Source organism: Abramis brama, assembly GCF_963993115.1.
Source record: "Abramis brama genome assembly, chromosome: 18".
Taxonomy (NCBI): domain Eukaryota; kingdom Metazoa; phylum Chordata; class Actinopteri; order Cypriniformes; family Leuciscidae; genus Abramis; species Abramis brama.
In genome coordinates this window covers 16,167,490-16,195,467 of record NC_139980.1, presented here as the reverse complement: position 1 = coordinate 16,195,467, position 27,978 = coordinate 16,167,490, and the positions used below count along the sequence as shown (strand labels likewise).

At 37.8% G+C, this 27,978-nt stretch overlaps 1 protein-coding gene across 2 annotated transcripts; it reads left to right on the top strand.

Moving 5' to 3' along the window:
• Window positions 1-231: 231 nt before the first annotated feature.
• On the top strand, window positions 232-15,776 carry gtf2a1 (general transcription factor IIA, 1). Of its 2 annotated transcripts, none has more exons than XM_084090295.1 (10): window positions 232-481; window positions 2,834-2,935; window positions 3,019-3,175; window positions 3,355-3,419; window positions 5,218-5,293; window positions 7,091-7,224; window positions 12,237-12,338; window positions 12,410-12,676; window positions 12,754-12,843; window positions 14,179-15,776. In XM_084090295.1, exons 1-10 carry the CDS (start codon window positions 452-454, stop codon window positions 14,284-14,286), a joined length of 1,131 nt encoding a protein of 376 aa, XP_083946421.1. In that variant the 5' UTR covers window positions 232-451; the 3' UTR covers window positions 14,287-15,776. The 2 variants fall into 2 exon arrangements, with proteins under 2 accessions (XP_083946421.1, XP_083946422.1); XM_084090296.1 differs by lacking the exon at window positions 232-481 and adding an exon at window positions 1,251-2,719.
• The last annotated feature ends 12,202 nt before the right edge of the window (window positions 15,777-27,978 follow it).

Here is a 27,978-nt window from a genome sequence, read left to right as displayed (position 1 = left end):
TAAAGAGGGTCTAAATTTGGTCTCAACAATGAACAAGAAACGCTTAGTAATTCACAATTGTAACAGTAGTGTGCATATCTTTTTTTTTATGTTGACACAATGTGACTGGCTGCATTGGCTGATTTTTGTAAAGCCTCCATACTGACTCACCGTGTCGTATTTGCGGTAAGAGCGCGCTGAAATCTCGCGATATTTCGCGCAGTGCCCGCTTGACCCTGCCCTGTGTCTCGCGCAGCTCCGTATATAAAGGCGGACGACTGGAGAAGACGGACGGCTGGGGAGCAGCAGCCCTGGGACTGTGAATAAGACCGTAAACAGCTGTGTTTTTATTTACAGAAACTTTAACCGGCAACTTTTTAAAACGTTTTAGATGTTTCCGTGCTTTTTTTAAATGATTTTTGGGGTTCTTGCTTGATACTCGCGGTGTGTTTCCCCCCTCACTGCGCTCATAATGGCGAGCTCGGCTAACTCGAACATAGTGGTAAGGATCAGACAAACGGCACTCATACTCCAAATCATCACACACGTGTCCAAGAACTGTAGTTAGACGCAGTACCAAACCCACACATTTAGCATTCGCAATAAATAAACATACTAGACACACGTACACATCAGATCTGATCCATGTGAGCTCTTTGTAGGGAAGTGTGTGAGTGTTTGCTGATAGAGATGTACGTTAAGTTAACACGGCTGGATCTGCTGGAGGAAATATATCTACTCTGATCCACTGCATTAAACTTTATTACGTGTTTTAAAACGTATTTCTGTTAAACTAACACGGGCTTTGTTACATTTGGCCTCGGCCGTGTAAAAAGCTGTGTTTGATGCGGAAAATAAATTGTCGTGTAACTCGATATATTACAGTTTGTTGCGAAAGCACCCTTTTATCCCGACAAATGCATCTGAAATTAAACAAAATCAAGCGTATTTATCAAGTGAGAGGGCAGAATTGTGTTTGTTGTCCTGCGTGTTCGAACGAAAACCTTCCTACATCACATCAAATTTTATTTTAACGAGTTGTACATTTCCCCCATATTACCGAATCCCATGTATATGAGCTCAAAAAAATGAGCCGATTATCACCATAAAACCCGTTCGCTGAGTCATCATGGCTACCGTCGCTGTTCGCTGTCTGCGCTTCTGACCCTCCTTCTTTCGGGCGCCTGGTTTTATACAGCCATAGCGGCGCTCTAATATAGACTCTGGCCGGGATGGGAAGGTGCTACTCGGCGCTACGTCACGGGCTCTGCATATAAACACCAGACCGCGCTTTAAATAGTGAGCGGACGGGCCGCGCGCCACGGACAGGACGCGACACACACCGCGAACCACTGCCGCTGCTTTCCCGTCTTAGCTGAGGCGTATCAGCGCCATAGCAATGGTGGTTTCTCTGTAGGCAGAGACAGATGTTTGTTTGCTCGTCCCGGATTGACTTCTGCCGGAAATGCGTGTGTGTGTTTTTGTACGAATGTTGTTTCTTTTCTCGGTTTCGTTGAGTGCAGTTGACCGTGGTCGCAGTGCTACACACGGATGCGTCGCGTTCAGACCGCGAGCTGCAGCAATGCACACGTTTGCTGAACCATATGTGTCTATTTAGTGCTTCCACTCGGGTCCAGTTACCAAATGGTGATTGGGAAGTCGGTCTATTGTCCGTGGGTCGGTTGAGAAACAATTCAGCGCTTTTTATGTACGGTAGTTACGTCATTCTTTGTGTTCCTGTAGCGGTTTGTTACACCCTCTAATACAAACTGTCAAATAAAGTTGCGCGTGTAGGCACATATTACCGTTTTTAACTTTCTGTTACGTTTTTGACGTTTATTTTAATTTGCGTCATAGTTCAGTTTGTTGCAGACATAATTTAGCACCTAAATATATTTACAATAAATATTTAAATAATTCATAGAATGTGTCATTACGTTTACAACCAATGCCAAAATCAGCTGTCATATAACAAAGTTGAAAACATTACCAGTGTGTATTTTTGAATGTGTATTTATGCTATTTTTTCAGTGTGTATTTATGCTATTAGACTAGTATAACGTTACCCGGTACACATTGTACGATTTTGGGCTGTCCCAGACAAAAGATGGCCAGTTGTGGTGATTTCTGTGGTTGTGGCTTCTAAACGGTGGTCCTACTTCATACACTAAGAGAGGTTCAAAGACGGCTGTTGTCACGGTCTTGCAACCAAAGATAGTCTGTGATGATTTTCAGACAGTGTCATAAATTTATCATGATCATCTCAGTGTGTTTGTTGTTACGGCCTACGTCTAGTGACTACTAACCAATAAAAATAAAACATGAAATTGCATATTGATCAATGTGACATGATGCTAAAACTTAAAACTACTTCCCTCAAGCTCCATTTGCAAAATTGGCATGCTAAGTCAGCCTCTTTTCTCCAGCCATGACCGTGTCCATATACTCTACTTGCTTACTCCTTTTTTTTTTTCTTTTTTTTTTTTTTTCTTTAGCGCACATAACCACAATTGCCAGAATGTGATTCATCTTGCTCAATTTGTTTACCAATTTGTTTTCGGATTGCCAAAATCTCACAGTCTGTAGCAGGCATAGCAGACTTTTTGTCTCATCAGTCAATCACTGTTTACACTTCAAATCAGCTCATTCATTGATTCTCGGCTCATTACAAACCATGTTGGCAAGAGACAATTCTTGGTTCACTGAGTCAGCAAGTGCAATCGAGGACTGATTCAGTCCGGTTTGTAAACAAAGTCTATTGATCTTGTAAACCAGTTCAAACACTTCCTTAACATGCATTCATGATATTTTGTAATTTAGATAGAAGGGTTTACATTGTTTGCTTGCATTGTAGCCTAAACTGTATAGATCAGTAATGGAGGATGTCATCAATGAAGTCCGGGAGCTTTTCCTGGATGAGGGAGTGGATGAGCAGGTCCTGATGGAGCTTAAAACGGTAAGATGTTTGGCGTTATGATGAATCTTAACGTGCCGACCAGATGCATTGATTTTTAAACCCGCATCTTTCTTATTGAGCAGTTGTGGGAGAGTAAGCTGATGCAGTCCAAGGCGGTGGATGGTTTTCATACGGAGGAGCAGCAGGCTCTGCAAGCTCAACAGCAGCAGGCCCAACAAGCTCAGCTGACACAGGCACAATCCCAGCCGCAGCAAGTCCTCCTGCCTCCAGCGCAGCAGGGTGAGGCCCGGTCTGACGCTTTTAGAAATGGAATGTTAAAGACTGTCGTTGTACTGCTGTGCAAAACAATGACATTTGTTGGTGTCCCACGTTCTCTGACATTTACATAAAATGTACAACAACAACAAAAAAGCCCAACAACAGTCAGTAAATATGCTGTTAATTGTCTGATTTCTCAGCTCCTCAGCAGCAGGTCATTGTTCAGGATCCTAAGGTTCTCCAGCACATGAGCGCGACAGGGATGGTAAGTGTGCTTCACTTTCATGTTAGTGTTTGGAATAATAGTGCAACGGTTGGTTTCCGGTCGTTTTCTCCATTAGGGAATTGATTTTTAAAGAGAACTTGCAAACCACTGAAGACTGTGATTATTTTGTAATATACTGCATTATTTTAAGTTAATTTTTGGAAAATCAGCATTTAACAATGGAATTCCCTGTGAAAACCAAAATTACCCATGATTCTGCTAAGAAATCTCCACCAATCAGAGCCTGCCACTCCCATAAAGCAGTGGCCCCTGGTTTCACAGACTAAAATGCATGTTTGAGCTGTTTTAACTGGAAGCAACTTGCAGTGACGCATCTTAAAATGTCAGTGCCATTGTTTTGTCAAGTTTTTTTTCTAAGGCACGTTTATTAAAGCTACTTAAATGTCCTGATTGAACTTAGGTCAAATCCTTGCTTAATCTAAGCCCTGTCACATGTCATGTAGTAGTAAATACAAGACAGACTCCAGCAACAACAAGATGTTTTGAAGTGCCAAGTTGTGGAAAAACACAGAATTTGCATTGCTTTTGTGATCCTAACGTTACGAAAGCGTGGATGAACTTTTATTTTTAACAAGGTTCCAGTCAGGTCGCATCAATAAGATTCTGCAAATTCATTTGACTGCAGATTTGTGCAGATCTAAGCCATTCGCTATAATCCTGAGTAAAAGCTTCAGTGAGCGACATCTACTGTTTTGTCATCAGTAAGACATTACATGTTTCACTTTATGTAAAACACAACACTGCAAATGACAGTGAATACGTTTTTCACTTAATTAAAAGATGAACGATGAATAGCCTATAAGAACGACTGCGACGAACAGTTATATTCATTCATAAACCCTGTATACATGAAACGCCGCAAGTTATCCTACTAACTATAAATGTGGTAACTCTTATGCTTTATTTGCCACTACCAAGATTTATAAAGCATATGTAATACGCATGTCAAAACTATGTAACAAGATTTTTCAACATCGGAAGTTTTCAAAATTCCACACGTAGGCTATAATGTATGGGACGTTGAAAATTATTTTATTATGCAAAACTGTTACCCAATCATAGAATTAGGCGTTTACTTCCAAGTCTTGAATGCAGCACACTCATCAAAACTGAGTGTTTGAAAGAGAGGGTCAAAAACAGGATAGAAAATGGCTTTTCTTCTAAATTGTTTTTATGTAAAAATCAAGTAACTTGAAGTATCTGAAGTGGACCTCCAGAGAAGATTATAATTTTTTTTAAATGCAGTTCATGACTCATTTAAAGTTGTTAATTACAGTCTTTGTCTGATATTTCAACTGCTTCCAATCCAAGTCTGTAATTTTGTGATTCACCCTGTTGCTTGTTGGTTTTGTTCATGCCATATAACTCTTTATAAGCTTCTTTAAAATCCCTATGGGTATAAATGTTTGCAGAATCAAGGCCACTGAAACAGTGGGAGGCCACTGGCCAGACAGTCACCGTTACTCAAATCCAGAAATCTGCCTGTCCCATTAAAATGAATGACTTCAGTGGTTTGGTCACTGTAGATGCCTGTATATATGAATACCCCTTTAAGATCGCCGTCAATGCCAGCAGGAGAGCAGATGGAATGAGGGGGGAGTTTTCCTGGAAAATGGTTTAGTCCCCAGCTCGGTCTTCAAATTAGATTACACGGCAAATTCCAGTGAAGGATATTGTTCTCTCTCTCTCTCTGTCTCACTCCTGCTCTACCTGATCATTAATGTATGTGTGTGTCCTCTGTGGATTCAATTCCGGTTTCAATCTCCTGTTCCACTAGAGTGCAGCAGCCACAGCAGCGACTTTGGCTTTACCCACAGGTGTAACACCATTTCAGCAACTCATCACGCCTCAGGGTAAGACATTACACTGACACGTGTCCCGTAAGGCAATGGTTCTCAACCAGGGGGCCTCAGCAAACTTCCAAGAAGCCTCAAGGTGACTTAAAATGGCTTAAAGTCAAACAAACTATAGTCACACCAAAACATTCTACAATGTATTTCAGTTATTTTAAACCATGGACGCTCCTAATTTCTGTAAAAAAAATAAAAAAGGGAGTCTCTGGAAGGTTGAGTACTACTGCCGTATGGAGACATGTTGGTTTTTCGTTGGAGCGGTCAGTTGATTTAAAAAGGTTACACAATTATGTGATCAAAGTTGTTTTTGAACAACTGTGTCTGCATTAGTTTAATTAGTATAATTAGTTTAACACATACGTGTATATATACTAAATATTGTATTTAGCAAATATGCAACTAATATGATTTATTAATTTGAATTTGAATTGATAGTAGATTTTTACATGTGACATGCAGTGCTCCAATTCTCTACTCATGCCTGTTTAGCTTGTGTGTGTGTGATATTTGGCTACGTTCAGACTGTCAGAGTCCAAATCAGATTTTTGTCCAAATCAGATTTTTGTCCATATCCGATTGAATTCCGATCAGATTTAGCAAGTGTGAACAGCAAAAATTAAGAAATGTTTTTTTTGTTGTTTTTTGCGAATCGGTTTCGATCTACATTCATATGTGGTTTGAAATCCTATTCAAATCGCATTTCTGTAAATCAGTTTCAGTCTGACTGCTCTGATCAGGTTTCGGATTGTTTGTGACTTTCTCACGCCACATAAAACGTAAACGTCAGACGTTGTTATAGGAAACATTCTGAAAGTTGCTGCAGAAACTAGGTTGTGTTGTGCCAGACAAGCAGAAAATGACTGTATAACGGAGACATGTTTTGAGACCAGCGGGGTCGACAGCACGGAGTAAAGCTGCTCACACCAGCATCCTATGTTTCTGCCGCTGCCTCTGAAGACGCAGTATTCCAGTGCGGCGGATACAGGTTGTCATGTTGTAAATAAGACATCATCTGTATTGGAAAGCCCTCCATGTTGCGCAACAACCAACGCGAGACAGAAACCAATGCAGATATTTCAGAAAATTTAAAGTGCGGCACTGACACACAAATCGGAACACTTAAAATACACAATGTGGACGTCAATAATTTTAGATCGGATTCCAATCATGTACACAAAATAATCGGATTTTGACTGACAGTGTGAACAAGTATAAAAAATTGTTATACAACTATAAAAAAAAAAAACTCTGCTAATACTATTTTGGTAATTCTTTACAATAAGTTTCATCTGACATTAGTCAACATTAACAGTACTTCTATAGCATTTATTAATCTTAATATAAATTGAACAAACAATTATTATTTTTTTGACTAGCATTAACATTAATAAAATGCTACATGTCATCTTATGCAGTGTCATTGAAGTCACTGACTGTGAAATCTAAATTTACTTCTGAATTCAGTTTTTATTGTATGGAATGTTGCAGTGTTCATTATAAATAATTTGTCCACGCACATCATTATTTTATAAAATAAAGGAAGTGTCCTCATAATCTCTTCTGATTAAACCAGTGTGAGGGCTGGGCAAAAAAAGTTGCCAGAAGATTTTCAATCAACCTGTTTCTTAGATTAAATAAAAGCCCATATAGTTTGCAACGCCCACATTGTATGATCCAATCAATTCCGATAGATTTTTTTTTTTATTTCTTTCGCGATGTCCGTTTCATGCTGACATTAAGTGCATGTTAACACAAAGTTTGAAAGCCCTAAAAAACGTCTCTCTGTTGGCTGTGCAGGTCAGATCCTGCAGGTGGTCCGAGCTGCCAATGGAGCTCAATACATCATCCAGCCTCAGCAGCAGATGCTGTTGCAGCAGCAGGTCCTGCCCCAGATGCAGCCTGGAGGAGTACAGGCCCCCGTCATACAGCAGGTCTGTGCTTTCAAGGGGTGGGAATCTCTAGGCACCTCACGATTCATTTCGATTCAGAGGGTAACGATTATCGATGCATCTTTTTTTTCTTTTTTTTTTTGTGTGACTACTTGGTACTTTTAAAGCAAAGTATTTATGATGACCCATAAAGAATTTACTTCCAATACTTCCTATATTCATTTTATTAATAAAACAAATGGAAGTGATTTGGCAAGTCAACTGTAAGGTTACATTTGCCAGCATATGTCCCAACATAGCAAAGAACCAACATGAAAATAAATGTGTGCCTGTACTAGCAGCAAACTTGTAGTCAATGAATACAAACTTCAGCATATTCTGAATCTCTAGCATTTAATAATAGACTTCTAACCAACATCCTCTTGTTATTTCCAATGAGCAATATAATCCTTCAGACAAAAAACAAATACAAAAAACATTTTGCTGTAGCAAAATCGCAAACAGTTTTTGTTCAAAAATATAGAATTATGTACCAGCAGCTCTCATACAAACATAATGCTTGTGGACTTGTGCATATTCTGAATAATTAGTAACATACAAAGCCGCTCTTATACACAACTAAATAATAAAGTTAATGACTTGAAATGTTTGCTGTATACCACAATCAAAAACAGCTTGTACAAAAAATGTGAATGAACATCTGGCATTGCACTGATACTGTGACTGTGGAGGGCAGTATAACGTACGTATAACAGATCGGTTTACAGCATATTGATGTGAAAACTAAACGATACAGAAAGCAGCTCTCATACAAAAAATGCTAAATAGGCAGGGAACTACACTAACCTTTTCCACTGGTGGCACTTGCGCTACTAACTTTTTCAGTTACTGGCGCAAAACATGATTTGGTCGCACAAATTATTTATAGTAAGCTGCTCTGGATAATAATGAACAATAATGAAACTGTATTGCATAAAGATGTGCTTTTTATTTTACTTGCCATCTTTTAAACCACATGCCTTTTTGTTTTTGTTTTCTTTAACATTGGTTGGGATAGATTTACTGCAATAGAAAATACAGCACACAATAAAGTGCAAAATGGATTTCAGCATGCTATGGTTGGCACAGATGCGCAGACTCCTGAACTCTTAAGTAGTGATGCACCGATGTGAAAATTGTGGCCGATACCGATAATAACCGATATTAATATTGCTGTTATGGCCGACACCAATATCTCTGTATAGAAAACAAATTTACTGATAATCAAATAAAGAGAGATTTTCCAAAACACTTTTCTTTTTTTTTCTTTTTTAGAAATTACTGATATTGGGCATCTTTACCTGTGTTTGCAAAATGTCACACATAGGACACACATGCATTATATTGCATTGCATTGCATATAATGTGTGCTGGTCAACTTGTCTAAAATTAAGAAACCCCTAGAAAACAGTAAAAAAAAACCAGGAACATTGTGTACAATTAAGATAGGCTACTTAATTTATTATTCCAATATCCAAATATGATACTAAATAGCACAGGGAAAAGGGCTTCTATTTGTGACGTGCTGTCTTTGCGTTTGAACATTGCACATTTTAAACAGGACACGCATTAGCTGAATAAATGTTAGCCAATACAAACATATTTATAGAAAACAGTTGACAATGAATAGACAGGAGTCCAATAATAGCATAACGAATCACTTATTCTAAAAATAATATCAAGTATAAGTTAGACGAATCCGACATATAATGAGGGCTGTGTTAACAGTAAAACATCCGTCATTTAACGAATTTTAAAAACACGGATGGATAATACAAAATGCTTTCTGACATTTTGACAGAAAAAAAAACAAGCAAGAACAAAATTTAAACTATAGCCCGTCAATTTTCATTTTACAATTATCTTCTCTCTCTGTTGTGCGCGCGTCCGTGTTGTGAGAGAGAGCTCGCGCAGCACTGATACAATGGTACGTCTGAGTAACGGTCGCGGGGCTGAAGCCAACTTGATGTGTTGAATGCTCAGAGCACGTTATAAAACGTATTCTTAAAATACACATTTCTGTTTTAATAAATGCTCATAGTAAATCATAGCATATTGCCTAAAACTGCACGTCCGCTTTAAAGGGGCATTCCACCCATTTGAACTTTTTTTTTTTTTTTTTTTTTTTTTTTTAAGTGGGTCATATATGTAGTCAATGTAAAATAAATTTTGAATTTGGTGCCTTCGTGACCGAGGAAAGACAAAAAATAACTTCAGGACGCATTTGTATGAAAGACAACAACTCCCACAATGCACCACATTGCACAGCTCCGCAAGCCACTCCCATTAATCCAGAAAGCGCATATCTGCCTATAAGAGAAATCACTCTTCCGTCTACAAGGCTAACTACCACCAGAGCTTGAAATTCATTTCACACAAAATGTCTAGTTAGTTGGCGAACTCATTAGTGCATTACTCCTCGTTTGTATTTCTTTCGAAAAGGTGAATTATTGCATGGTACCGGGATGTTCAGTCATAACATATGCGGTGCGAAACTAGGATAGTTCACAACACAAACGTCCGTGTCCTCGTCTGATTCAGAGATTTCGTCCAGGAGAAATTGTCATCGTTGAAATTCTTTGCTGCAGACGGACTCTATCTCTGTGTTTGTAGTTGCATAGTGAGATCACCGGCGCCACCAGTCCGCCCTAACTCGAGCCAGTCCGGGCTCCTCGTCCGCGGCAGGCAGGTCTTCTGCCTCGGCTGCTCTTCGCTATAATGCGGCTTGTAAAGGTAGCCACAAACACCTGATTCAAGCATCAGACTTCCGAAATCCTCTTCTTCTATATCATATTGAGTACTCTCCTCTGCTATTGTCATAACTTTACATCTGTCTCCACAGTGCCTGTTAGCTTAGCTTCAAACAAGATGGAGGATATTGCTTTCAGTTTCAGAGAGTAAAGTCCCACCCACTGATCTGTAATAGGTCTGTAGCGTGAGCGGTTCCCGCCCCCTGGGAAAGATGAGGAACGAGTGTCTGTAGTCTCAACAGAAATCCCCCCCTCTTACACTTCCTCCTACAATGACGCAAAATGACGATTTTTGCGTCATTGTAGGAGGAAGTGTAAGAGGTAAATAATGGATTTCTCTCGTCTCAGGGGAAAATGAGTGTTGCACGACCATTCAATAGTATGACTGGGTTTCTAACAATGCAAAGCTTAATGCAAATGGGTGGAGTGTCCCTTTAAGCTAGTGTTATACTTTCCGCGTCCGCGAGGGTCCACTAGGGTCCGCGTGACGTAAAAATCGTCATCGGGGGTGCGCGCGGAGGCTCCTTGCGGACATCCGCGTGCCTCCCATTTTTTGTGGCCGCGCGGTCAAAAGGGCACGCGTTCATTAGGTTAAAACTGCAAAGGAGATGGAAATAACATGGACGCCGAATTTGAAGAGAGGCTGTGCGATGAAGTCCGTCGTTACCCGCACCTCTACAATCCATCTTTAAAGGAACATAGACAGCCAGATGTGCAATAATTCCTGGAGGGATAAATATTGCAAATATATATTGCAAAAATATTCTTCCTCATGCATTGACGTTGCCATTTTGCTACTGTCCCGGTCGATCTACTGCGCATGCGTTGAACGCGTTCACCGAGCGGACCTCAGCAGAAAGTATAAATACAAGTAGTCCGCGTCCGAGCTGTGCGCAGCTGTTGTGTACGCGTCCAAACTGGAGTATAACAGAGGCTTTAGAGTTCCGCCTTTTGCGTTCCGTCAATATTACGTTATTAGAAAAAAAGAAGAGAATTTTATTTATTTATTTTTTAGAAAATCGATTTTTGACTTGTGAACTGATTCAGAATCGTCCACATCCGAATCGCGATGCATCTAAGAATCGTTTTTTTCCCCCCACCCGTAGTGCTTTCAGTGTGACTCATTTGTTCTAGTCCGGTCACTGGATCCTGCAGGGTGTGTTGTGACGCCCCCTGCACATGTATGTGTGCGACTAGCTAGCCAATGCAAGGCCTGTCAGGTCTCTTGTTTGTTTAAATGATAAATATCAGAAGTGATGGAGGACCGCTCACAGGAAGAGATCTGATGGAAGTAGAGCAGGTTTAGCTGTTGCAGTGTCTGGTTTATGAACGATGCTGTACGTTGTAAAAATCCATAATTTATAGAAAAAACACAGCTGTAGTTGCCAAAGCTTTATCATTGAAAAGCTGGCAATATTATGTTTTACAAATTGATCTTAAATGTACAGTAAAAAACTATTTATTTTACTCAATGTTAATATACCAAGGTACTAAATGTTTTTTTCCCTCGTGTAATATTTTGACAGCCACCATAAAAACAAGTAAATGTTGTTTTTTATTAAAAATAAGTTAAAATATTTTTTTTTTTACTTAAATCTTTACTTTTTACTTACAAAATAAGTGTTTTTAAATAGTTATACTGATTTGTTTTTGTTTTTTTTACTTGTGTGGTGAAGTTGTGTAATACTTTGTTTACTTAAAAATATATTAAAAACTTAAGTATAATAATTTACTTTTTTTACTTTTACTAACAAGTAGCCTAAATAAACAGCAGTTACACGATTGGCCGGATTCAAAACGATCACGTGTTTCGAGTTTATTCTGACTTATTCCGCTCAGCTGATCCTCACAAACTTTTTATAACAGTAAAAACTGTTTTCATGTCAAAATATCAAAATAGATAAAACAAAATAAAAAATTAAAAAAAGACCCACTTTATTTGCATTAAAATAAAATAGGCTTATGTTGAACTAGAACACATGGCTCTGTATTAAGCAGTTCATAAAGTATTGAATGAACAGTGTTTCTGTTCATTCTTGAAAACATCTGAAACCTCTGTGTATTTGACAAAAATTGCATTTAATCCACTTCATATATGATAAAGTACGCAAACACCTTGTGAGAGTCGCTACGGAAAGCAGAAAGTGTCCCCGACTACACATTTCTGTTTTCAACTCCTCCCCGACTGCAACTGGTGGATCTCGCCTGTCGGTGGAAGCCTAGTATAGTTCAACTCAAACACACCTAATATCTCTATCTCTGCAGGTGTTGACTCCTCTTCAGGGAGGCCTTTCTCAGCAGACCGGAGTCATCATCCAACCACAGCAGATTGTCCTCACAGGAAATAAAGTACAGCAGAACACTCAGGTCAGCACAACCTCATGCCTCTGGGATGATACTGATGAATGTGTGTATTGAGAAGTCTTGCGTGTGTTTAGGTCATGCAGGCGGCAGCGATGGCGGTTCAGCAGGCACAGGGAGCTGCGCAGGTGCAGGCTCAACCTCAGCCTCAAGCACAGCCGCCCCAACAACAGACACAGCAGCAACAGGCCTCGCAGCAGCAGCAGCAGCCTCCCATGATGCTCCAGGTGGACGGAGCAGGAGACACGTCCTCGGAAGAGGATGAAGAGGAGGAGGACGAGTATGATGAGGACGAGGATGAAGACAAGGAGAAAGATGGAGGCGAGGATGGCCAAGTGGAGGAGGTACGTGCTTGACAGAGCGCTTTTGGTTCTGATCCTAGACCAGTCTTGTTTTTTGACCGTTCTGTCTTTTAATTCAGGAGCCGTTAAACAGTGGGGATGATGTCAGCGATGAGGAAGACCAGGAGCTGTTCGACACAGAGAACGTGGTGGTTTGCCAATATGACAAGGTTAGTATTTGTAGGTAACTTCTGTTTAATACCCTTGCACTGTTGAGTAAGTTTTAGACCAGTTTGATAACATTAAGGGCCCTACTTTAACGATCTAAGCGCATGGTCTAAAGCGCACGGCGCAAGTGCACTTAGAATCCGAATCCACTTTTGCTAGTTTAACGAGGGAAAAAATGGTCGGCGCGCCAGGCGCATGGTCTAAAAGGGTTGTCCCTATTCTCATAATGAGTAATGGGTGTGTTTTGGAATTTACGTGCATTAAACCAATTAGAGTCTCATCTCCATTCCCTTTAAATGCCTGTTGCGCTCGTGCCATGGCAGATTCGCTATTTACATGGTGAAATTTGATAGTGGAAAGACCGAAGCCGTCTCCAGAGCGCAAACGAAACTGCTCGTGTGTGAGGTAAAAGTTTCATTTCTGTTTTTAAAAACGTTCCGCACATAGACGACAAGGTTGTCAAAACGATCCCCGTTCACACGGATCCACGAAAACAGCTAAAAACGTTGTATACAGAGCGGTGAATACAAACAATCAAGAAAAAGGTAAATGCGTCTCTAATGGTCGTAGTAGTGGGGCAGGAAATCTACACTTTGCTGGAGAAGCGTTAATAAACTCAGTATCTTTATTAGCAGCACAAATTTATGTTTTTCTTGTTTACACACTCAGACGATAACAGTATTGTTTAAAAAAACGTGCACTTTAAAACCCGGTTCCAAAAGTTTGCGTTTTCAGATCCCCAAACCGTTTTTAGTTGAATACGGTGTCGTGTAAAAATAAAATTATGCGCAATACCCACAACCCCGCACTGAATTTCAGGACCTGTAACACCAACACTATTCAACCGGAGCGAGTGCGAGGCGGGTGTGTATCAAATTGTCAGTTCGCAATCGGAAAGAAGAGAGAGTGAGAACGCACACCTGGTATCAGTGTATCGATACTGCAGAAAAGGAGTATTGGAATTGTTTCAGATATTTCAGTATCAATCTCAACATTTTTCCTATCATTCAAATTTGACCTTGTATTATGATCAAGTTCTAATTCACTTTTTCAGATGCAGTTTATTTATTGTTAATTTATTAGTCACTGGCATATTAGTTTATTTATTGTTCATTTTAGTCACTGGCATATTACATGTCTAGAAATTTTAGAAAAGAATAACATGATTTTACAAGTGAAATTAGACATTGAATAGGAAATGTTCTTTATTAAATTACCAATAAATCAACTGTATTATAATAGTCAATGACATATTACACCTGACATTTAATGCAGTTTTTTTTTTTTTTTTTTTTTTAACTGTTCAAACGAAATTCATACAATATCTTTTGCTTCAGATCCACAGGAGTAAGAACAAATGGAAATTTCACCTGAAAGACGGGATCATGAATCTGAACGGGCGGGATTACGTGTTCTCCAAAGCCATTGGAGATGCAGAGTGGTAAAAAGAGGAACAAAACCCAAAACTGTCTACACTTAAGGCAAGACACATCAAGACCTGAAACTATGTATCAGGGGATTCCCACTTCGGGGGGCTGAAGAGTAACGTCCCAATGCTACTGTGCTGTTTGAGTGATATCTGCACAAAATAATGTGCCATCCAAGAGATTCCCCCCTCCCCCCTTTTAAAGATGGCCCTTTTACCTGTAGAATTTCACAGGAGTCCATAACTTCACTTTTAGAACAATATTCTTGCCCCTCAGATGTATGAAAATTAGGCGCAGGGAGCCAGTTGTAGCGCCTGGCGCTAACTTAAGTCGACTCTGGTGTGTTAAGACGGCCTTTTTACTGCAACCGTACGTGTTTGTTGTTGATTTCCGTAGCTAGATCAACCATCTGAATCCTGTGTAAAGCGAACGGTCCGACTCGAGGACTATTCCATCACCATTCGCCACCTCATACAAACACTAAAACGAGCAACCAAGAACTGTGTTCCAGTAATTTCCTTTCATATTTGCGATGTTTTTAGACCTTTGTATGTTTAACAGCAGAGATACCAATGAAAACAGGCGAGTTAAGTGTAACGTTGTCGATCTCACTAAATTTGTTGACGTGTTTGTATGTCTGTCATGGATTTTTCTAACTCTGTGCTCTGGCTAAAGATCTGCTCTGTCAGTATGATGCATGTTTTCGGGCAGTGCATCACGGAGCTTGCGTCGTCCCGCGTGTGTTCGTGTGCAATTATTGCGTTTGGTGTCAATGAAGTGCTCGGTCAGACCACCCTTCCTACTTTACTTGCGGTCAGGCTTCTTTTACACATTTGTAGTTCGTATTTATTCCTGAAGCTCAGGCAGCATCATGTTTTGGGGGGATGAAACCGAACTGTGCTCTTAATGAAAGAAGTGCTCCTCTACTGAGGAGGATTTCAACCTGATTCTGTGCATTGTGGATCTTTTTTTTTTTTCTTTTTTTTTGTCCCTCCATTTTGTTTTATAATATTTAGTCTGACTTTTTAAAGCCGTGCCCTAATACAGTCTGAGAAATGACAGATTGTGGCGTTCTGTGTCCATATGTTCAGCAGTTGAAAGTATTGACATGTTTTGTTGATTATGTTCATGCTAAGATTGTTCGACGAAATGGCTTGGACTAGTTTGGGGCTATTTTATTTTAGTGTAGTTTTTCATCTTTACGCTCCTTGTTTGTGCCTTTCAGATTTATTTTAGATATCAGGTCTTGTCTAAAGGGGGAGAGCCTTTAACAAATCCTACAAACTGTACATTTGGCTTTGTGTTTCTAATGGCAAGCAAAGAATACTCAGAACTACGGTCATGTGAGGGAACTTCATGTATGTTCACATACTGTTTTACCAATCAAACTGCTCTGTCTCTGATTCTCATCTCTATGAAGGTTGTGTTATGTTAGTAGAGATCTTTAGTATTTTGTTTTATTATTTTTTGCCTTTGCTGAACTTTATTAAAAGCACTATTAAAATTGACTCTCTTTGTTGAGTAACATTGGCCTTTTGCAACTTGTCTCCTGCTGATCGATGCTGCCTTGAACTTTTTACTGAAGACCTATCATGAACTATTCATCACTGCATGTTATTTTAAAGACTCTTCATAAATTGTCCAATTTCAGAAATGATTCTGCTTCAAACTTTTTTTTCCTTTAGTCATGTAGATTTTGTGGATTTTGGAAAGTAGCCAAATCATTTTAAACTGTTCTAGGTTTGGCTTCAAACCCTCACTTTACACACTTTATGTTGTGCTTTTACTACAATGATCCACTAGGTGGTGATATTCCCTATAAAAATAAGTTGCTTCCTTAATTTAAGTACAATCAACTTGGATGTTAAGTCATTTCAACTTAAAATTACATTAAATTGTCTTAAGTTGAATCTTGTATAATTTATAAAAAGTTGAAAATTGCTTAACTTATTTTGCGGAGTTAAAACAATGTAAAAACACGTTATAACTTATTGATCACATAATTGTTTTTTACAGTGTATAACTGTTGACCGTCTGAAATATCATGTGTCATTTTAAAGTACTGAGTAGTTCTATTTCGAATATCTGTAGTAACTATAGAATAACACTACTTTGCAAACTGCAGCAATATTGATGATGACTGGTGGAGCGAAAGGTGGGTTAAAAGCCTTTTATTTTACAAGTAAGAACCATTGAGGGAGTAACACTGAAAGTGAAGTTTCTCTTTTGGCCCTTTTAATTTCGTCTTCTCATACTTACATTAACTTCTTCCCCAGGCAGGTCATAAATGCTTCATCTGCAGTAAAACATCACTCCATTCCAGTTCCACACCTCCCTTCTCCTGAATCAGCAGTTTTCTGCTGCAGGTCTACAGCGTTGCCCACTGAGGTTGATTGAGCACCATATCAGCACACGTCTCTCACTCTCCCATGGGTCCTCTTTCCTACATCACTGTCTGTGGCTTTTCCCTTAAATTTTCAACCGTGATCCATGTCCTTATACCTAGAACTTCCTTCACCCCATCCATTCCCCTCCTCTGAGGTCACGACGCCACACAAGTCTACGTATATTCACCATCTGGGTTTATATGCCTCATCAATCTCACACACTCCATTAGGCTTCTAATGGAGAGTAAAGCTGTGTTGATGCCTCGGTTTCATATGGTTTTTACACCTACAACACCATCAGCAGATTATAATGTCTCCCACTCTCTTTAATATAGGTATGTTATGGTGTGTTTGAGGAAAGTACTGCGGTAGCCCTGAGCTTTTATATTCATCACTATTTACACCCACTTTACAGCTCTTCAGTGTCCTTTGACACACTGGCAGGTTGTTCACATGTATAGTGCTGTGTGTTGAAGTGTGTTTTTCCACGTGGACATCCTGACAGTCCAATCCTAGTGTGCATTATTGAATACACACGTAACACAATAGTTATGCAATGGAGGAACTGGATGATTCAAACAGTAGAAGAAAGACAATAGTAATTTTGGATAATGTTATTTTGGATTACATATTGCAATGGTAATATTGGGATTCAGTTCGTGAGAGTTACAGATTCACATTTGACCAAAACAATAATGTTAACTGCTAGACCAGATAATTGCAGTAGTCTCCTAAAGTTTAAGGAAATTGGCTGTTAAAGTCCCCTTGTAATCAAAATCAATAATTATATCCCTTAAGCCTCATCTTTGATCACCAAAATGAAATTTTTTCCTTGGGAAAAAAAAAAAAAAAAAAAATTCATGAATGAAATAGATTTAAAAAATATATATATTGACTGAGACAAGCGAATCGTTCACTCACATGAATGAATCTCACTGAGTCTCACTGTCCTTTAATAAAGATGTCTTGGGCCTAGAGATCTACTAAAAGACTGCAGTGGACAGCAAAGCAGATACATTTTTAACAATTGTGTCAATTGCTGGGCATTTGTATCATTGCTAAAAAACAATATATTCTAAAGTAAGAGTTAATGTATTTACCTTACTTAAATTTTGAATGGTCAGTGGCCATTTTTACACATTCATAATTCTTCTGCCCCCTTTCTGTCCTGGTTGTGACTCGCATCTGAAATGAAGGAACAACATGCCTGTCATTCAGTATCCAATTTCATTTAAATACTAATCTGCTCAATCTGGAATTTCACGCAAGGACGAACGCAGATGAGATATGGTGTACGGTGTTGATGACAGATTGAAGATAGTGGGAAACCGTCCTGATTTTCATCTAAAGTGCAATGACTGCTCTAGACCTCTCTCTTGTTTCTTCTGAGAGGACATCAATACTGGTAGTGGAATAAAAAGGCGTCTCTATCTGCGCCGTAACAGTAAGATCAGACTTGGCTCATGTGCTGGCCAGTGACCTTGTGGGTTTAATGGCCTTGGAGGCCGAGACACGGTGCAGTAAAGCTAAACTGATGCAGAAACGGATCCTCAATTTTAGAACTGAAAGACACTGGTTGCTTCAGACCGGGAGAGACGAGACGAGGAGAAACTGACATCAGACAGTACGATACGATATACGGCCCTGTGGTCAGGCCGACTGTTACAAATACACGCTCACACACATGCATGTATGCATGTATCCCAGGCTTGTCTGCAACATTTGAGACAGGAAAGAGCAAGGTGATATACAACATCCACATGCAATGTTAAAAAAAAACACCCATACCTTATATAAGGACATAACCATTACAAAAAGACTCCACTACTTCATACATGTCAAAGTAATGCATAATAATAATTGACCATGTTAAAGGGATTATGCACTTAAAAATGAAATCCTGTCATTATTTAAGGCGCCGATACTCGCGGGCGAAGATCTTTTATGTCCTTTGCTTAGAACAGACCTCCTAAAGCTATGATTGGATGTGATTGGTTTTTGCGATAAATCCTTCCTCTTGCTTGTGTGCGTTCACGAATCAGTCTGAATGAACAAAATAATGGCGTTAATGGGAAGACCAATTAAAAGGCAAGTAAACAACTTAGATATCACCACTTTGTCAATGTCAATCAAACTTGAAATGGCCTGAACTGTGGGGGGTTTAATGAGAAATCAGCTCGGTGAAATTAAAGATACATCTTCGTGTGTGTGACAAACAGTGTTTACCCTTAATGACATGATCCGGAAATAAGATGACTATTAAAAAGAACAGCTGAACATCAATACACAAATAAAATATATTGTTTAAATTGTTACTGCCTTTAGTTATTATTTTGGAATAAATGTAAAAATGCTTAAAACAGTAATTTTATGAGATTAATACTGGTTTTATAAAAAAAAATTGAACATTAATAGTCCCCCTGTAGTTAATACAAAATCACAGAAATTACGTATGTAAACGTTTTTTTTTTTTCTTGAAAAAAAATTTATTCATGCCTTAAAATAGCTTGAATGTAACTCTACACCCTTGCCTCATTTAGTATACATGGTTCTATGAATATGTAAATTAGCCCCCGCCTCCACTCACACCAGGGCTGTGTTCAGCCCCGACAAAACGTTGCACAACGTTTTTTAAACAGAAACGGTGATGCGTTGAACACACTGTTCTGATGACGCAAGAGTTGCAACTATGGCATCTGAGAAGGCCATTCTTTGTGTTCTTTGTGAAGAATTTTCGGAGCCTGATGAAGTCGGTATAAATATGTGTTTAATACTACAAAATATGCCCGATGTTACAGTTACTGCACTTGCCGCCCAGAACAAAAGAGAACATCCCAATCGAGTGAAGGGATTGCTGAAACTGAAATGGAAGCACACATCTACCTAATTCAGACTAAAACACATCTATTTAGTCTCACATATTGACTTTATTTGTAGTTCATACTGTTTTAATACCCTGTATTTTCTTTCTCATTTTTAGGAAAAGCACTTAATTGTTTATTTCTATACCAAATGTCATACACTTGCAATGAAGCTAAAAACTACATCATGTTGATATCCTATATTTTTACAATAAAACTTACTACAAACATGTCTTCTAATATCCTCAGTTGTTGCGTATACATCGAAGACATTTGTAAATTACTTTCCTTGAACCCATTGTGCGAGTTCACTTTAATACCGCGTGCTTTATATACATGTTGCTGCTGATTGGACTGCAGTTCTGACACACCCACCAAACAAGAGAAAACGTATCTCAAACCCCGTTTGCGTTTTCTCTTGTTTGGTGGGTGTGTCAGAACTGCAGTCCAATCAGCAGCAACATGTATATAAAGCACGCGGTATTAAAGTGAACTCGCACAATGGGTTCAATGAAAGTAATTTACAAATGTCTTCGATGCAGCTCGGTATACGCAACAACTGAGGATATTAGAAGACATGTTTATTTTATTGTAAAAATATAGGTTATCAACATAATGATGTAGTTGCTTATATTTTTAGCTTCATTGCAAGTGTATGACATTTGGTATAGAAATAAACAATGGTAATTAAGTGCTTTTCCTAAAAAGGAGAAAGAAAATACAGGGTATTAAAACAGTATGAACTACAAATAAAGTCAGTATGTGAGGCTAAATAGATGCGTTTTAGTCTGAATTAGGTAAGATGTGTGCTTCCATTTCAGTTTCAGCAATCCCTTCACTCGATTGGGATGTTCTCTTTTTTTCTGGGCGGCAAGTGCAGTAACTGTAACATCGGGCATATTTTGTAGTATTAAACATATTTATACCGACTTCATCAGGCTCCGAAAATTCTTCACAAAGAACACAAAGAATGGCCTTCTCAGCTGCCATAGTTGCAACTCTTGCGCCATCAGAACAGTGTGTTCAACGCATCACCGTTTCTGTTTAAAAAACGTTGTGCAACGTTTTGTCGGGGCTGAACGCAGCCCAGCTCAGATTCACTCGTTGATGATCACACGTTGACCTGATTGGTTACAAGGTAGTTTGTGACGTCAGAAACTCCAGCGATTTCAAACCACGTGTTTGAGACTGTCTTTGGTTCACTGCAGTTTTAAAGAGAAAATACTCAGCAATGGTGTTGACTTATGAATTTGCACATGGGTTATCTTAAAGCATTTTAAAAAATACCACATATAAACAACATTAAAAGCTTGATTTTCAACACAGGGTTTAAAGCACTTTAATGCAAAAATAGAATTGTATTTGGTTTCTTTTTTTTTTTTTTATTTGATGTCATATTTATATAACTAGGAAAATAGCTTAGATTTTGTTCAAATAGACGTCAAACCACTCTGTTCTTCCATTTCACTTGAAGTACACCAGGCCCTTCTTCTGTGGAACATAATTTAAAGAACAATATGAACCAAATAACGTGATCGGACCCCCATTGACTTGTTCCTGTGCCTAGAAATCCTAAGGCGCCTAAATCCTGTGACCTAAATCACCGTCCAGTGGGTTAAAAATACAACGCTAACACAGTTCATGTAAACACAGACACCGCTTTCAAATCTTTAAAACACTTTTCTCGCACAGGTTTTCTGGTGGATATGTAGTCAGCCAGCAACAGATTCTTGGAAAAAGTAAAACTTCAAAAGGACAGCTGAGACAGAATCAGGACCAGACAAAGAATAAATTTAGCCTCAAGGACCACAGGGGGTTGAAAGACAAAGGGATGAGCTCGAGGCGTTCAGCAGTTTAGGGTTCCGGCCAGCAGGGGTCCGTACGACGGCTTTCAACCTGTTCCATCTCAACACTTTACTGTGGCTGTTGCACTTTTGACTGTCTGCCTTTGTTGTCGTCACTGGGAGTCCCGTTTTTCTATGCATGTAGCTCTGTGTAAGCAATTATAGTAGACTACTTGCTTCTACAAATATGCCACATGTACAACTTTACATGTTTACAGATACATTGAGCAAAAAGACCAGAAACTAGTTGATCTTTGGCCTGGTTTGACTAAAATTCATTTTAGTCACAATTCATCACATTTATTCTGTTTCATGGCTTCTGACTGTATGTGAGTGTGTGGTTAATAATAATGCTTGTTTCCCGTCAAAATAATATAACTTCCGAGTTCCAGCAGGATGTCATTAAGGTCCTGACAGTTCATGGGATGTTAAAGATATTAAAGGGATTGGGAAGTGAATCAAGTGATACTGAAGAGGTTTTCTTAATTAAAACATTATATCCCAAGAACATGTTTTCCTAATAAAACCAAAGAGATATTTTTGGGTAACACTTTATTTTAAGGTGTCATTGTTACAGTGTAATTATATATTTAAGTCCTGAGTAATATTAATTAACTACATGTACTTACTGTAAGGTTATGGTAGGATTAGGATTTGGTTGAGGGTTAGTTGCATGTAATTATGCATAATTTACTGTTATTACTATGGTAAGTACATGTAACATATGTATCAAGGACACTTTAAAATAAAGTGTTACCCTTTATTTTAATGTGTCCTTGTTACAAGTGTATTTACAATAGTAATACTATAAATTAGGTATAAGTACATGCAACTAAATCAAACCCTAATCCTACCCTAGCCCTACAGTAAGTGCAGTACTTAAATGAATTACACTGCAACAGGGACACATTCAAATTAAGTGTAACTGTGTGTATGTGTGTGGAAATTTTAATTTAGTGTGGGGGATCAAGAATCATCTGCAATGTTTCTTCATTTCTCGTTTCAAGTTAATGGACATGGCACAAATAGCAGCATCCACCCACTATAAATTCTATCTTTTAAATTATATGTTTATCATATTGCAGATTATACATTAGCTAATGTTGTGACGTTAACAAAATGACAGGTTAGGCGTGATCTGAATTATAACTCAGGTTCATGACTTTACAATGTTCACAAATGTGATAATCACATAACGTGGACTCCAACAACACTATATTCCTAATTTCAAGTTAAAACATGTTGATTCTATTTTTCACCAAGTTAGGAAGCCCCGCCTTTCGGCAGGGCATCAAAAAATTACTTTATACTCATAGTGTTCTTCCCCACGGAAATCTTTAGTAAAAGGCGAAAGATTTATGCGATCTGAGGTAAAACATGAGTGTACTGTCTCATTGCTGAGAGCAGCAGAGACCAGACCGACGACAGCACACTTCACAACAACGGTAAGACTGACGTTCATTATCACCACACATTTTCACCTCCATTAAACATTCGCACTGTCCCTAAAGTGTTGCTCATATGTCTACCGAAGCTGTACCTAGCAAATCTAATGAATAAACAGCAAAAATATGTATGAAAATGCAACGCGTCGAGTTGCATTGTGGGTAGGCAGTGTCCTCTTCCTGATACGTCATGCTTCATATCATTTACATACTGTGACGTCTGATGTCACTGAAACGTACTACTAAAGCAGCTGCAGAAACAGAAAGAATTAAACTGTGTTTGTTTCTGAAAAAATATGATAATATTCATCGGTGGATGATTAGACCAAAATACTTAAACAATCTCAGGTAATTCCAGCAAAGCCTACTGCCATGCAATACACATTTAAAACAGCGTAGATATAAACATTATAGGCTACTAAAGGTTATCGAGCGTGAAGAAATTGAGTAAATAGGTTAAACAACGTAATTTAAAATAATTGTTCATAACAAAAATAGTTAACGTCACCACTGCATTGATCACACTTTTTGCATCTTCAAAACTCACGATCTAACGTTTTCCAAGCGACCTCGCTAAAAAATGTGATGTGTAATATTAAATGTATGTAATATATTAGGCTACATTATAGCCTACCTATATTTTATTTATGAATATTTTATACATTATTATGAATAGTGATCATGCAAATTACTTACTAGTACCTCAGGTATATATTCCTCTGAACTGATTATTAAAATATGCACTGACAATCACGTTTTATCAAGATATCTGGATGACATTGACAACGAAATCGTTTTTATTTTCTTATAGGGCTTTTATTAGCTTAAAATGGCAAATCTAAACCGTTTTAATGTTTTTTTTTTATGTTAGTTTGCTTATTGAGTTTTTTTTATTATTAAGAAATCAAAATGTAATATGTGATTAGCTTATGTTTAATAATGAATAGGTGTAACTACGTGTATTCGCTATATTTTAAATGGTACTTTTATTCATCGATGTAATATGTCTGTGGTCTGTATTTATTGTTCACAGGTCATCAATGCATACACTGTAAAAACGAACTTTTTGGTATAGTAATATATATTAAATTAACCATCATAATTTTTACTTTATTAAATTAAAATTCAATGAGAACTAGAATTTTCTAAGTAAAATTTGAAATATCTACACATTTAATTCAAGTAATAAATTAACTGGTTGGAAAGAGTAAATCTTATTATATATTTGCTTGTAATATTTAAACATTTTATAGTCACTTCACATAAACATAGTAATTTTAAGTAAATTTTAATCGAAAAAGTATAGCGCGTTTGAATCCGCACATGCGTGTTTGGACAAGACAGTCTAACTGCCACTTTGGGTCAGACGGATTGACGAGCTGCTGCGTGGCTGCTTTTTGTTGTGTTTGAGGTAAGTTTGTCTTTCTGTTTTACATTTAATAAAAGATGGGTCTGTGAGGATTTTGATTGATGATTCTTGTTTACTTGACTCAATAGACATTATCGTATAACTGCCCGCGGTCTTATAACATGGATCTTATAACATGGCCTCGTATTAGTGTAACGGGTCTGGGTTATCCATAGTACATTAACGTTATAACCCCGCCTTTACATTTCACTTCCTACATTAGTTAACGGATATTTAATCGGAAAAGTTTTCAATAGTTTTATAGATTCACAAAGCACTGTTTTTCGTGTAAAAATTTCAAACTGATTGGATACCGTTGTAACTGCTAACGTTAGCTTGCTAACATTAGGCCTTAAAATTAACACTAACCGCTTTCCTGCTGTAACGTTAAGTAACGTTAACGTTATACTGTTGACTATGGAAAAGTTTGAATTTTCTTAATGAATATTGCCCAGGAAGGTCTACACATAAAGCTACAATTTTTCAATTGCACTAAATCGTGCATAAATGAGGTCTCAAAATAAGGTCTGTGTTTCTAAAAGCATCGTGCGCTAAGTTGATCGTAGAGATAATACTTTTTTTAGTAAGTGTATGTGTTCATTCTGTTGTGATAATGAAGTCACTTTCTATTTTTGTTTCTCAAAAGATTTATATTTTTTCTTCTCAAAAGATTTATATTTTTTCTTCTAAACTGTATGCAGGAGGACAGCTGCAGTGACATCACTCAGCACATCATTCAAATACTGGTCGTCCATCCATGGTGCTGATGGAGAAGATCCAATTGATGCATCCATCCTTCTTAAAGGAGAACTCCGGTCAATTTTAATATTTTTTTGTAAATTTGAAGTGCTGTCAGTACAGAGAACAACGACAAAAATCGGTGTTGCCTACACGTGTTATCCTTTTTTTTTTTGCTGCCCTGTTTGCACCCTGTTGACTTAAATGGGGCACGTTTTAAACCTGCTTTTAGCCTCTTAACATACTTGATGTGTCATTACAAGTGCACAGCTAATGTGAGTGATTCCTTCAGAGTGAACACGGGTGAATCTGACTGCAGTAGATCATAGGTAACTCAGCAACAGTGGAGAACTCGACAATCGACTACTGTGGACTTCGAACCGAAAACAGGAAGTAAATACAGGTATGTGCGCTGGCTGAATTAACATCACTTTTATCCATATCTTTCACATCTACTGCAGTCAGATTCCCCGTGTTCACTCTGAAGGAATCACTCACATGGCTGTGCACTTGTAATGACACATCAAGGATGTTAAGAGGCTAAAAGCAGGTTTAGTACTTGCCCCATTGAAGTCAACAGGGTGCAAATTTTTAAAAAGAGGATAACACGGTGTAGGCAACACCGATTTTTGTCGTTGTTCTCTGTACTGACAGCACTCCAAATTTACCAAAAAATGACCGGAGTTCTCCTTTAATCTTTACCCAAAAGTTCAAAGATTAAGGATGAAGTTGTATTAAATGCTATGGTATGATGTAACTGTTTAAACATTCAGCTGTTCATGTTTTAATACATTAAAGTTGTAATGGTATTCTTTAAAAGTTCACTATTTCAGAGTGCTGTTTTGAATGTTGAATGTTTTGCATATTTTTTTTTTTTTTTAAATACATTTGTTATGTTTAAAACAAGGGTTACAGTATAATTCTGAAGTTTTACTGAATTCACCTGTGTCAAGAGATGACTGTGAATGTTCATTTTTGTATGAAGAACATTTTTTGATGACTGAAAAATAAACTGTTTAATTGTATTTTAATTGTGTGATTCGTGAAAAATATAGAGAAAATGTTAATTTATTTATGTTCATGATTATAAAAAAGAAATTAGCAATGTTTACATAATTATAGGGAGTATTATAATTTCATAAAACTAAGTAAATGAAAACAAAAAAACTTAAATAAAATCTACTTATTTACTTCATTAAATGGTAAGATTTACTTAAGAATTTCATAAAAGCAAGCTTCCTAATTATAAAACAATAAATAAACTTTACTTAATTACTTTAAATAAATATAACTTCTAAATGAAATGTAAATAGGTAATTTTTACTTAATTTCTTCATGAGCGTTACATTCAATACTAAGTAAATTTTACTTGATAATGACACGTAAGTTGTACTTGATATTATAGCAGTAAAATTTACTTAAAATATACTTGTGCAAATTGTTACGAGGATTTTATTAAGTAAATCTTACAAGTAGTTTTTTTCAGTGTAATAAAACAACTTGAACGTTTCTTTCACTTGATAAGTGAATAAATGAACATATTACATTATTTGTATAACTATAAATATTTGTACATTTAACACTTTATTAACACGTAATTAGCTACATTAACATGATTGTGAATAGGAGGCCTAGGGCATTTGAAAATGAGTGTATAAACTAAGCTATCAGGCTAATACTAAGCTAACTAATACAGACATTAATGGTCATTATAACATAGTTCAAACAACATTTATCATAACATGATTTTGTAGGAATTGTAATCAGGAGCTAAAATAGTTCCTATTAAAAGTAATTTGAGCCAATGGGATCGCTTGGGGTTCTAACAGAGACCCTATTTCGAGGAGGACCTGATTTGGAGTAACATTCGAGAGCAAGTTGCAGTTAGATGGATGTATAAAATAAATATGCAATAGACTGCAGCTCCATAGTGATTTGACATATACACCAGTACAAACCTGTACTATTGAGTTACTAGACCTAGGCCTACATATAAAAACACAAACCAACACATTCTCACCTTTGAAAAGTTATCCTATTTCTTCAGGAATTTTATTGAACATTGATGTGATCTGACTGTGAGTGACTACATTGACGCTGGTAGGTCACATGATAACGACAACATGTCGAATGTAGTAGTAGCCTACGTTTGATTACATGTATGACACACACACTCATACTATAGAACGTCCTTTTTTAGCGGTCATGAAGTAAGTTCATTACTTATTCAAAATAAATACCTACTCAAGAGAGTATGCGATTTCAGACGCAGCCGATGTGTTTACTGGCGCGAGGGTGGGACAACTGTCACTCACATGTAAGGCTGGGAATCGATTCCAAAAAGAATCGATTCCTCGATTCCAAGGCGTTGGGAATTGAGAGTCGATTCCATTAAGGGGAATCGACTCCTCTTTAAGATTTTTTTTTTTTAACTCAAACCGCGCCCTGTAGCCGATTTCATTTGTCAACACAATCACGTCACCTGTAAAGAAATAAAGTTCAGACTAAATAAATGGATCCAGTCGTGACACAGAATATGGTTTAGGGTAGGATGATTATTACAGCATTGTGTAGGCCAGGGATGGGCAACTTCGGTCCTGGAGGGCCACTGTCCTACAGAGTTTAGCTTCAACCCTAATCAAACACACCTGAACAAGCTAATCAAGGTCCTCAGGATTACTAGAAAATTACAGGCAGGTGATTTTTTCAGGGTTGGAGCTAAACTCTGTAGGACAGTGGCCCTCCAGGACCGAAGTTGCCCATCCCTGGTGTAGGCAATCAGCGCAATGACTGACCCAATGAAATCTTTAGAATCGGTTGCTGGGCGGGGTTTGACCTTACTCATTGTAGTTTAGGACAAGAAGAATAAATCTGATTTATTAAATCAATCGACAACAGCAATCAATCACACTCACGCGAAGAAGAATGCCTCCAAGGTCACAATCAGTAGTCTGGCGCTACTTTACGTTAGATTCGACAAAAAATGAAGTTAAATGCCAAATTTGCGATAAAAAAATTAGCATATAA